The sequence below is a fragment of the Scleropages formosus genome, chromosome 10 (assembly GCF_900964775.1).
Source record: "Scleropages formosus chromosome 10, fSclFor1.1, whole genome shotgun sequence".
Lineage (NCBI taxonomy): Eukaryota > Metazoa > Chordata > Actinopteri > Osteoglossiformes > Osteoglossidae > Scleropages > Scleropages formosus.
In genome coordinates, this window is record NC_041815.1 from 24,997,939 (window position 1) to 25,010,897 (window position 12,959).

Here is a 12,959-nt window from a genome sequence, read left to right on the forward strand (position 1 = left end):
AGCAGCAGTTACGACATGCAGGAATCTGCAGTGAGGTTGGACCGCTGTGGACAGTCGGAAGCAGTTCAGCAACCAGGAGTCTTGTTGCCTCTCTCTACCCACACATGCTTAGCATTCTCACCAGCGGGGTTCCAGTATCTGCAGGCATGGCTTTCTTTTGAACATTTCTTAGCTAAGTAAAAGATGCCTAGTGGGCAAGTTACACCAGGTCTGTTGGATTTTTAAGTGCGTTATATTTGGCAAGAGGAGCCACCCCATTGGGTGATGGGCATGCCGGAAAAGAGGAGGTTTAGTTTTGATTGACAGGTTCCCTGTGGAGGACCTCTGGGCGTGTGGAGGAGACTCCTGTAGTTATGCTTTTTATTTCTTTCTCTTTTTTTTTTTATATCCCAGTTCATAAACCTGGCTGGGGCATGTTTGGATTGAAGCTTAGAGTGTCTGTCACCTGGTGGCTGATGAGCGCTCTCGCTCCTCACTGTGCAGCAGTGCCTTGTAATTCTCCCTAGACAAAGAGAAGTGTGTCACGCACGATCGCTGAGGACTTTGGCACACCCTGCCTAAGAACGCCTTGTTAAAGTTTTTTTAATGCAGTTATGTAATGGACTGAATGGAGGTAAGGACTTTAGTTTATTGGTCTGTGTGTTTTGCTGCCCCTGCTGGACAGAGCTGTGTACTGCATGCTAACAGTTCCATTGTTAAAACGTTTATTCCTGTAACAGATGATTTTGTTCAAAGCGATGTACAACTCCGAGTAAACGAAGGACTATTTCATTACAAAAGAAGAGTTACAGAGATGCAGTTCTAGAAAGGGTCACTGGTTTTGCTGGCGCTCATTACATGAGCAGCTGCAGAGAATTTATAGGAAATGCAGGAACGATTGTGACAAATGATGTGATGCAAGTTTAAGGAGCATTTAGGAGATCCAGAAAGAAGTGGGTCTGCAAGAGATGTGTTTTGAGATTCTTCTTGAATGTCAGCAGTTCTGAGGAACAGAGGGGTTATTCATCACATTGGAGCCAAAATGCAAAATGTATGGACTTTCGGTTTTTGGACCGCTAGCGTTTGGGACCTTTTTCCCCCTCTCTCTGAAGTCTTTAGCTTGGGTTCAGATTTCCGGGTGAATGGGGTGGCTGGGGTCACTGTTGTGACCTGGCCATTTCGTCCTGGCACTGGTGAAGCCATAGATGCGGCCGGTGTCCTTCCTCTTCCTTTCTGTGCAAGGATGGCCTCCCACCCGGGCATCTGTCAGCCCTCTGCCGAGGGGAAGACCTTGGCTCGGAGGCCCTCGGCCCGTTCGCTGGCGGGTACAAAGGAACACCTCTGGAGAAGGCCGCTGGACTTGGCCATTGCAGCTCCCAAATAAATAAGCTCCTCTGTGTTTGTTTGGTATCGGACACTCGGAGGTTGTCCGCTAAGCGGGAACAGGCCTCGGAACCAGGCCTCTGTTTACTTTGCGAGAGGATATTGAGGCGGTGGGGGGGGGGGAGGAGGCCAGATGAGGGCAGCCAATTAAAGGACTATAGATACTTAAACAAACAATTGGAATGCTGTTTGCTTTTCTGGTCTGTCTGGGTCCATTTCGCTGGTTTTGTTCTGTTCCGCTGTGCTGTAAATGACACCCTTTTTGCGGGCCTCTCGGTCAGGACAGTTTTTGGAAACCATAACCCTCCCCCCCCCCCCAAGGACACACACACACACACACACACACACACACACACACAGAGAAACAAACACACTGTGTGTGTGCCATTGGATGCCAATGGTGGGTCCTCTTCCGCAGTACCAGCATGGTGTCAGGAAAAAGCCTGGCTGCACCATTGCTCTCGCTCTCCAGAATGATCCGTGGAGCTCCGGGCGGCTCGGGGCGCCAGTCTGCGCTCATCAGACGCATTTGAATCCCGAGTGCTCAAACAATGCGCGCACAATGGAATGCCCTACAGTGCTTTCGGCTCATTCGTGCGCACAAAGGAAGGTGGTGCCGGGCGGGACTCCGGGCATCTGCTCTCAGGGGAGTGAACGGCATGGCCCCTAGTGGACCTCCGTGGCCCAACCTGGGTGCGCGTGGTCCCTGCGTGTTTGCGCATTGCGGGGCTACCGTATGCGATGTGAAGATTTGAATTTGTTTACCTGTATGTTGTTACCCAGAACCCGCCTCCTGTTATTTTCTTCTTTGGCAGATGGTTTTGGTTTGGAGCTCTTCGGGGGTGATGTCACCTCCTTGGGCCATTCTGCAAGGAAGAGCGTAGACCCGTCTGAGCATGTCAGCGTCTGTCTGGGGAGGTCACTGCGTCACCCTGGAGGGGCATCAAGCAGGGTGTGTCCTCTTCCCTGCCCCCCCCCCCCACACACACACACACACACACACACACACACACACACACACACACACACACACACACACCTTTAACACCAACTCCAGAGTATCCCCAGCTGGCATGCTGGGCAGTGACACAACCACTCGCTCAAGAGTCCAATGACCGGCCACTGGCTGCGTGACTGTGTTTACATATTTCTTTCCGATTATTGTTTTTGGTGGGGTGGGTGTTGCGTTTTCGCATGCCTGAAAGTATTTAGTGGCGAAAAGGAGGCCGTGCTCACTGTGTTCAGTCTTGCACGCGTGTTGAAAACTATGCGGTTGCAACATTCAGATGGACCAAGATGAAGACTTTCACACTACATTTAGCTGACACTTTTTTCCAAAGTGACTTACTGTGTTAAGTTGCAATTATTTACCCATTTATAGAGCTGGGTAATTTTACAGGAGCAACTGAGGGTAAGTACCTTACTCAGGGGTACTACAGCTAGAGGTGGGAATCAAACCTGCGACCTTTGGGTCTAAAGGCAGCAGCTCGAACTACTATGCTACTAGCAGCCCCTAGAGTTTCAGATTAAAATTATGTGAGAACGTGATGAGGAGAAAAGCTGAAATATTTATTTCATTGAGTTGAAAATGGCTAAACAATATGAAGTGTTTACCATGTACAGAGTCTATAAATGGGCATGTTTCCATGGGAACGGTGTCTCCCATCTGGCTGAAAAGGTAGAAGTTGAGGAACACCTGCTTTCTTCTAGAGGAATGCAATGAAGGACCTGCTGCTTTCCATGGCCATGTTGGGCAGCTAGAGGTTGTGGGAAGGATTCCTTGACCGCGAGTAGCTGGTGATGACCGCTGTTGTGGAACTCTCTGGAAATTCTCCTTTCGCTCCACAGACTCATGATGCACGTCCTCCCCATGGCTTCACCTCGATTGCTCACGCGATCCGACCACAGTCGCACAGCCATGTTGCTCCCCCTGCATTTCTGGTTCGACGGTAGACGTTTTGGCCCCAGGGCGGATGTCTCGGTTAAACGGCAGCTCCGCCCTGTAATGACGGGTTATACCCAACTCTCTAGTGTAGATATGGCCACAGATGCTGCTGCAAAAAAATTTCAAACCCCCCTCCTCATCGTGGTGTACTTTTCTGATAAGAAGGTCAGTGCTGCTGTGGTCAGTGCAGATGTGGGTGTGGTTGCTGCGGTGGAGGGTGTAGATAGTTTAGTGATGTCCCAGTAATTTGGTGTAAGTGACAGAAATGTTATGGAACAGGAGAAGGATGCCAGGACAAGGAACTTTAAGGGTGATGCCTCCTTGAGAATGTAAATTTCATAAGATTTATTATGACAGGTCACCTTGTAAAATTGAACCCTGGAGTCTTCTCACGATTTCTGCAGTTCCAGTATCATTTCATTGTTTAATTCTTGTTTATCCTCAGTTTTTAGTTTGGGCAGCATGGTGGCACAGCGAGTATCGCTGCTGTCTCACAGCGTCTGGGTGGTGCGAGAGGACGTGGGTTCGATCTCCGCTCAGTCTCTGTGGAGTTTGCATGTTTTCCCTGTGTCTGGGTGGGGTGCTCTGGTTTCCTCCCATGGTTCGAAGACATGCTGCTCAGGTTCCCCCGTAGTGTGTGAGTAACAGAGAGAGTGTGTGTGTTCCACTGATGTATGGATGAGTGACCCAGTGTATGTAGTGTATCTAGCAGTGTAAGTCACCTTGGTGAATAAGGTGTGTGGGCTGATAACACCACGTAGTGTTCATCGGAACTCGCTTTGGAGAAAAGCGTCTGCTAAATAAATACATGTAAATGTATCCTGAACCTTGGGCAGGGTGGACAGCGTCAGCCCTCTTCCGAAACAGCTTCTCCAGCGATACTGCATATTGATCCGGGGGTATGATGCGAGGTCAGTGCGTTTATGGTTCTTGCGTCCGGTATCGATGCGCCACTTCCATGGGACATGCTGCTAACAGATGGACGTGCTGTCAACAGACATACGGCCTTGTCGTCAATAGGGCCGGCTGACGCTTTGAGCGAGAGCCAAGAGCTGCTCACTCAGGATATTTTTACTGGCCTGTAAATTTCCCTCTGACCTTTGACCTATCGCGAGGATGAGAGGTCAGTGCAGGTCACCTGGGTTGCGGTAACTGCGGTCTCGGTTCTCAGCATTCCGTGCGGATTACAGCGGCTTGGCCGAATTAGCCGACCACGGAAACAAACAGCGATTGTGGCCGAGGATGCGGTCCTCGGGGTTCACGGTCTGGGGACGGTGGACCTCTGTGTAACCCCACCTGGGCTGGTCTGTTACACTATTACATTTACTCATTTATCTGACACTTTTGTCCATAGTGACTTACAGTGATTTACCTGTTTATACATGCCTTTACAGCATCGGTTCAGCTCAATTTATTATATGGAGCGTTCTTCGGAAAAGAGTGACATACAGCGCAGAACAAGGTTACTAAACGCGGGCCGAAGTTACAGTTTTAGCAAAATATGAATAACAGTAGAGTAAGTCAGCTGGTAAGAGTGGAGAGGAAAACAAAAAAAAACTCCGTATCACATACAAAGGGGGAAAAATAATGCCTTGGCACATTTCCCACAATTCCTCACTCCTCTTGCCCCTGAGCCCAGGTACCAGTGGCTGCGGTGTTGGCAGGAAACGTATCAATTCAGCTACTATGGCAAGAGGTTGCATTCGAACCCGAGTCCTGAGTTCAAAGGTGGCTGCTATAGCCACTACGCCGCCACCTGCCCCTATATTATCAGCAGAGCTTTTCAGGGATTTGCTTGATAGCGGCGTTCGCGCACAGTGGAACTTGGAAATGTCTTAGTCTTTGGGTTCTCGCCCCCGGCTGAGCCCACATATTTTGGAGGTGCGCTTTGCTGTTGCCGTAGCAACCGCTCGGAGCGCTCTTGCACTTTGTCACGACACGAGGGCTCCCTTCGTGTTTTAATGCGTGCGCTACATCGAACCTGACACAGGGCTGCGCTTCCCTCACTTAATCTCAGCTTTTTACCGGAGTGTTTATTGTAGGACGATGGTTGGCAGGAGAGGGGTCTGTTCCTCATCAGCGGCCTGGGGTTTTTCCAGAGACTCGCCATCGCACCTCCGGCACGGGGGACATCGCAATGCATGCACGACCGGCGGGGGGGGATACATCCCGCAGGGCTGCACCGAGGCTACCGCGATCCGCCTTCCTTGGTCAGGGGGTCCGTTCCCAGCAATGCAGGGAACTCAGTAGGGCATGGGGACAGTTCTCCTGCAGATGCATAAGCAAGTGGCGTCGTGACACTGTTTACTTAGCGGATTACAATCGACTTACGCAGCCTTTGTTGGTCACCGTTCTTAGTCCTATTAGCTGTACCCGACTGGGTAACTCCCCCGGGGTGGGAATGGGGATAATCACAAGAGGGTTGATGGTGTGATGGACTGATTTGAATGGGAGTTTCTAGCGCGGTGACAGCTCGTGCTCACAGGCGAAGGTTAAGGGCCTGTACGCCTCCGGGGGTTTGCTGGGTGGGGTTGGTCTGGAACCGTGACCTACTTCCGACCTGGAGGCAGCGATTGCGTGGGGGGTTCGCTTGGGAGTCTTGTACAAGGATGACCCGCTGGACCGGACTTCCGTCAGCATTTCTCTTTGGGTGGTCGTTTGTTTGCGCAGGTGACCATCCGTGCGTTTGCTCACGTGTGTTTGCTTCGGTCCTCGATTCTGTTTGCAAGCCCGTGTGTGTTCCGCTCCCCACCAGAACGCAAGCCGTCTTGGTGGGTTGGTCGGCAGGGGGTCCGGGATGCTGCCATTTCACCTTGGATCTGCATCCGGAGCCAACGGCTGCCCCGCCCACCGTGCCGAAATGATCTCTCCACGTTAGTGTCACAGCATCACAGCGGCGCGCTCCAAATCCCTGCAGCGCTAAGAATAGACCCCCCCTCCTCCTGAAGGAGAGAGAGTGAGTGAGCGAGTGATTGAGTGTGTGTGTGTGTGTGTGTGTGTGTGTGTGTGTGTGTATATGCTCCCTCCTGTTCCATCCTCTGAAGCTCAAGATTAACATTTGATGTGTGTGTGTGTGTGTGTGTGTGTGTGAGTGAGGGAGTGTAACACCTCCCTCTGATTCTTGGCTTCAATGGGAGGAAACCTAAGTGTCTCAAGGCCAGTTTGCGTCGGGAGCCGGCAGGGCAGGGAGGGGGCTGTGCGTGCGTGCGTGCGTGCGTGCTGGGGGGGGTCAATAGTGGCACTCCCCCTGTGTCTGATCCATTGTGTTGACGGAGAGAGAGAGGGAAGAAGGGATCGAGGGAGAACGAGGACCTCGGGGTGCAGTTGGAGTCCCCAGAGGACACTTTGTCCCCCTTCACACCCTCCCCATCCCCCACTCGAACCCCCGGACCACCTGCTGCATGCGCTCCCTCTGCAACTCAGGTGGGCGCCACCTCTTAAAGGTATGGCTGCTGTGTGTTTCAACTGTGTGCCGTGCGTGAGCGTCTGTCCAGTTCCCTGCGTCCAGCCCCCTGCCCGTACCCTGGTACACCCAGGGGGTCTGTCCTGCGCTCTGCTGGACCACTGTCCGTCGCTGCCGGAACACGCTGTTATGGCGGAGCGCTTGTAGCAGGACGGATGAGCAGGCTCTGACAGGCTGGCGGGGTGAGGACTGTGTCATGATGTGTGATGTCCGGCCGGGAATGCCAGCCAGGGCTCGACCCAGCAGTGGAGCATTGTGGGAAATCCTGGAATCTAGACTGGACTGGATCTAATCCTCTTACCTGAGCACACCCAGCTCGTTCTGCTTAGAGTGCTGACGTGTGGCTGTTGCCACCTGGCCACCTGAAGGTGTGTGTGTGTGTGTGTGTGTGTGTGTGTGTGTGTGTTGATTTTCTCTCTCTCCGTTTCACTGGCTTGTCACCCGTAACAGAACGAGTCTGAGCTGCATATCCAGCTTCAGGCACGTTTCCCACAATTCCTCATGCCTCCTGCCCCTGAGCCGAAGCTGTCGGGAGAGGACACCGTGTGGGTGTCCCAATGAGGGCGCATCCCGTAATCCTGCAGCCAGCTGCTGCACCTTGGCGCTGTGTGTATGGCACAAGGCATGCTAGGGGAATGGGCTGCGGGTGTGTATACACACACACACACACACACACACACACACACACACACACACACACACACACTCTCCCCATGTTGCTGGAAACAACCCGCATTGGAAATGGCAACGTCAGGAAGGTTTTACCACACTCCTGTCCAGCAGCACTTGTCACCACAGTTATTATTACACACACATCATTATTGTGTCGCTGTTGGGATGCTAGGTGGCACACTTTTCAGGGCTGCTGCCATGCACCTGAAGGATTCGGGTTTGAATCCCGCTTCCTGCTGTTAGTTCCTTTGATAAAGGCGCTTACCCTGCACTGATACAGTTAATTGTCGACCTGTATAAATGAGTGAATCAGTGTATGCAGCTTAACATCGAGAGTCATTTGGGAGAAATGAATAAATTAAAATCTAAATGGTAATGCTTACTCTACGTGTTCCAGTGCAGGTTTGAGTTCTGAATTTTCTTCATGCGCCTGTTTTGTGAAATTTTGTCTGAATTTGATCGCTGTGGAGTGAAAGTGACCTGCGTTTCCGCAGCCCGCCATTAGGAGGCAGTACAGCACACTTTGTCAAACTGGGACTAACTGAGCACATATAGTGGTTGGTGGGCGCTTGCGGTCAGAAGGTCCTCAGTTAAAATCCCACCTTCTGCTGCAGTGCCCTTGATCAAGGTACTGACCCAGAACTGATATGGTAAAAATGACCCAGCTTTATCAATGGGTAAATCAGTGTAAGTAAGTATACACATCTGGCACTGGGAGTTGCCATATTGACAGATTTTATCTAAATTAATAAATAATAATAATTCTTTTGTGTTAAAGGTCTCCAGACTGATGGAGCTGTGCGAACACAGGAGCTGCGTTCCGAATCTCACTGTACAATACGAATGACGGGTTCGTTTATTTAAAAAAAAAAAAAAAAAAAAAAATCACCGGAGGCCTCGACTACGGTACACCTGCGGTACGCGTGTGGTACACCTGCGAATACGGCTCACCGGGGAGTTCCCTTCCTCTGTTCTGCCGCATTTTGCTGCGATCATCTTGAGTTGTGTCCCATGAGTGGATTCCTCGTTGGAGTGTGACGCATCTCTGACCTTTTGGCTCCCCTGGGATCTGTCAGAGGGTTCGTGCTGGACGGGTGGGGGGAGGGGCGTGTGTGGGTGTTGCCCTCGATCCCGTGTCCTGGCAGCTCAGTCAGCCGGTTTCAGGCTTTGTGTCCAGGTTTGCTGTTAGTGCAGGTTGTGATTGATGTGCTCATGCGTCCAGATCTTGCATGCACATGCGCAAACGCCAGGCCTCTACACAACGATCCCCTGCCAGCCCCGCTCACCAGCCGCTCTCTTCCCCCGAGGCCAAGCCTGTCCCCTGTGAGGGATCAGTCCAGTTTTCCCATCATGCTCTGCACCTGCAGTCAATTGAATTGCTTTGCTGCATTTTTTTTTTTTTTTTTTTTGGTTATATAACTTTAAAACTCTCCCCCCCCCACTTCTGTGTTTTTACTGAAATGTGAAAGGTGTAAAACCTAAGGTCAAACTATCCAGTGACGGGCTAATGCTGTCATGAAGTGCAATTCAGACTTCTATCTTTTTCACTGCAATATTACATAAACCCTCAATAAAAAGCCATATTAAGGCTTGTAGCGCCCTCCCGTGGCCAATTGCAGCAACGGCTTAAAGGTTTCAGAGGAACACAAAACTTGCATCTCCCTCTAGTGGCAGGTTTCAGTACTGCAGGTGAAAGTGCAAAGGCACAGTTCAAATTTTATAAAGCTCCTATTAAGCTACAGATACACACACACACACACACACACACACAGAACTGCTTGTCCCTTACGGGGTCACGGGGAACCGGAGCCTACCCGGCAACACAGGGCGTAAGGCCGGAGGGGGAAGGGGACACACCCAGGACGGGACGCCAGTCCGCCGCAAGGCACCCCAAGCGGGACTTGAACCCCAGACCCACTGGAGAGCAGGACTGCGGTCCAACCCACTGCGCCACCGCACCCCCTAGGTGCAAAGGCACAGTTCAAATTTTATAAAGCTCCTATTAAGCTACACACACACACACACACACACACACACACACACACACACACATATCATCTGAACCGCTTGTCCCATGCGGGGTCGCAGGTAGCCAGAGCCTAACCCAGCAGCACAGGGCGTAAGGCCGGAGGGGGAGGGGACACACCCAGGACGGGATGCCAGGCCATCGCAAGGCACCCCAAGTGGGACTCGAACCCCAGGCCCACTGGAGAGCAGGATCCGGTCAAACCCACTGTGCCACCGCACCCCACTTCCTATTAAGCTAAGAGAGTTGAGTTTTTTTTTTATTTTTTTATTTTAACTTGGTAAAGAACTGGCAGCTATAAGGGTGGAGAAATTTTCTCATCTTGAATCTCCATGTGGAAAAAAATCATTTGCACATTTAGTGAGCATGGCCTTTGTGAATCTTATCCTACGTTCCATGTCAAAGAAGTAAAACCACCTTTTCTTTCTGTAGACTCCATTACTCTTGCATCCTTTGCTGGTGGTTTAGTGACGCGCCGATCGACTTCTATTAAAAGTTCTGACCTCAGTGATTGGCCCTCAGCGGGTCGTTATTGATCATCTGTTGTTTTTCCACCCGTCTGCTTTAAACCCGCGGGACGAGATTTCAGTTAGAAATAGGAAAGCGAGAGGTGTGATTGCACAGCCCCTTACCCACAATGCCTTGCAGCACACTTCCTCGCTGTCGCCGAGTAACTCTGTGAAAGTGCAGGGGGGCGGAAAGTGCCTGTTTGCGCGGCTGCTTCCTCGGCCGCCCTCTCCCTTCCTCTCTTTCGCTCTCTCTCTCTCTCTCTGTCTCTCTCTGCGTCTTCCTTCCCCTCTCTGTCTCTCCTTTGTCCTCCTCCTCTGATCGGCCACTCCTCAATCCAGCTCCTAGCGGCAAATGAAGAAAGGACACAGTTGTGGACATCTCCTGCTTTTACTTCTCTCGCTCCTGTGCGCGGACACACACTCGCTGGCGGACGAGTCCTAACGGCAGCTGAGACAACAGGCCAGCTGCAAACGGAGGGGACAGAACCGGACTCTGAATTCCTAGAGGTGGTGCTGGGGGTCAGCGGTGCTGCGTAGAGCCTATTTTTAACCCGCTGGGTCGTGTGGCAGCAGCTGCCCCCCTCCCTGCCCCCCCCCCCCCCCCCCCACCACCCCATCCCCCAGCTCTGCGTGCGGATTCAGGAATCACGGCGCTTCAGCAGCCTATCGCCTTTCCCCGCTGCTCCTCGGACCGGACCCTGCATCAGCAGGTGTGATGTGAGCCCTTAGCCTTCCTATCTCTCTCTCTCTCTCTCTTTCTTTCACACACACACACACACACACACACACACACACACACACACACACACACACACTCTCGCCGCTGGCCTCCTCTCCACTCTGCCCCCAGGCCTTGTCACCTTGTGTTAAGAGTGTGTCGGGGAGGCGGTTGGACCACAGCCCTCTCGAGACCCCCGGCGCCACCGGACTGGGACACAGCGCTCGAACCCAGGTCTGGTTCTGGATCCCGGTGTCGGGTCGGCCATCCGGATCGGGGCCGGGGGTTTCTCTCCACGCGCCCGCCTGCTGAGCCCGCCGCTATTTTTAGGGCTGGCGCTGAGGAAAGCGTGGAGGGGGAGGGGGCGCTGCAACAAGTCGGTGCTGACTTCAGCTACACTTGGGCTCCGCGGCTCTCTAACCGGGCGGGAAGGTGTTAACCGGGTAAAAAAAGCAGCCGTTCCTCTTTGCTCCTCCGCTTTACCTTTGTGCCGTTTCTGCGTCGGCGTGTCGCTGTGTCGACGTCGCTTCTCAAACAGCAGGTGAGACTGACTGCTCTTTGGAAGAGGCTTTGGTGTTAATGAGAGGGGCTTGAAGCAGAAATTGTGAAACCCTTTGTGTCGCTCGGTGTAAAGCATAGTAAAGTACCGCCGCTTCTTTTTTGTCAGAAAGGGGATTGAGTCGGCCGAGAGGAGAAACTGGGAACTCTGGCTGTGCAAATTACAAATGGTCTGTGGGGCTCAGGTGACTAAAACGTGTTCCTGAATAGTTTTTATTGATACCTATAATTAATTAACTTACTCGATCGATGAACCTCGGTGCAGCAAGTGGTAGGGAACAAACTAGGTTTGCTTGAGACTTTCATGTCTGCAGCTATGTCTCCTTCTCAATTTAATGCATAAATTGTACTTTTGCTGAGATGTACATCGCTTTGGACAAAAGTGTCTGCTAAATGAATAAATTTAAATGTAAAATTTGGATGTACCTTTCTATGCGCTTGATTACCATATCATCACGATGCTTATGGGACTTGTGTTATGTGGGCTAATTCTAATCCTATCCCTAATTCCTCATTTTAACTGGTAATTTATAGCAAACTTTACCCAAAGATTTAACCTAACCCTATCTTTGATCTTATACCTAACTTTAATCCCTGATCCTAACTCTCTATCCCTAACTCTGACACTATCCTTAATCCCTAACCTTCACTTTATCTCTCATTCCATCCCTAACCCTAACCCCAACCCTTATCGGTAACTCTTATCCCTAACTCTAACCTAACCACATCCTAATCTTAATTCTAATCTTTAACTCTATCCCTAATCCCTAACTCTAACCCTTATCCCTAACTCTGACACTATTCTTAATCCCTAACCTTTACCCTGTCCATCACCCTGTCTCTAAACTCGAATCCTTATCCCTAACCCTAACTGATAATTTATACCTAACCCTGTCCTTAACCTTAGTCCATAATTCCTAACCCTGTCCCCATCCCTGTCTCTGGACTTTGTGCTTACATGATCTTTTACTGTATTCCGTCTTCTGTAGGATTGTGTGACGGTACCTCCTCGTTTCTCAGGGGACCTTGGGATCTGGTGTCAGTGAGCGGACTGTCCTGTGAGTGGACACAACAGGTCCGTTGGACAGCTGAACTTCCTGCTCTTTTTAGGACAGCCCGATGTCGGGGCCTTGGCTCTCTGTGTTTCTCTGCCGAGGCGGTGGAGTTATCTGACCGCGTTTGTGCGTCAGTTTCAGTTGCATGGTTGCTCCTGAGCACAAAGGAATGGCTGTGTGTGTTTGTTTGAACCCGCAATCTCACTCACACTGAGTGTTTTAACCTTCTCTCATCTGGGACTGTCTTTCTTTTTTGGCTCTGACCTTAGTTGTGAAAGATTAAGCAAGTTCTTTCTCTCTGCCGCTAAGTTCTCGATATAGGGGCTGAGTAACCGATTGAGGGACAGCGATGGGGAGTCATATCTATAACTGTGACCTCCTTTGGCTGACGATTGTTATGCGATGAGAGCTCTAAAGCTGTGTGTGTGTGTGTGTGTGTGTGTGTGTGTGTGTGTGTGTGTGTGTGAGAGTAAGAGAGAGAGTAGATTTGCTAAAGTCAGCCCAACTTCATAAGTTGCTCCAACCGGGATCTCTTTGGGTATGTGGCAGCGGGGTGTGTGTGACAGCCCCCCTCAGAGCTCCCAAAATAAGCCCACAACCAGCACCGCCTAAAGATTACACACCTCTAGCCCACTGTTTCTGGGATTCTGT

At 51.2% G+C, this 12,959-nt stretch overlaps 1 protein-coding gene across 12 annotated transcripts in view; it reads left to right on the forward strand.

Annotated features, from left to right (window-relative positions):
- The window catches only part of myo18ab (myosin XVIIIA b), a 100,359-nt gene that overhangs the window by 21,111 nt on the left and 66,289 nt on the right, over positions 1 to 12,959 (forward strand). For 2 of the 12 annotated variants that reach the window (XM_029255413.1, XM_029255414.1), the window contains exons 1-2: positions 11,150 to 11,236; positions 12,243 to 12,328. The exons of 8 other annotated variants lie outside the window; for them this stretch is intronic. Coding sequence is in view for 1 of the 4 variants with exons in the window: in XM_029255420.1 (XP_029111253.1) it covers positions 608 to 613 (6 nt within the window). In the remaining 3 variants the exon portion in view is untranslated. Of the gene's footprint in view, positions 1 to 529; positions 614 to 10,614; positions 10,688 to 11,149; positions 11,237 to 12,242; positions 12,329 to 12,959 lie in introns of those variants that run through there. 2 more of the 12 variants (XM_029255420.1, XM_029255422.1) reach the window with 2 other exon arrangements.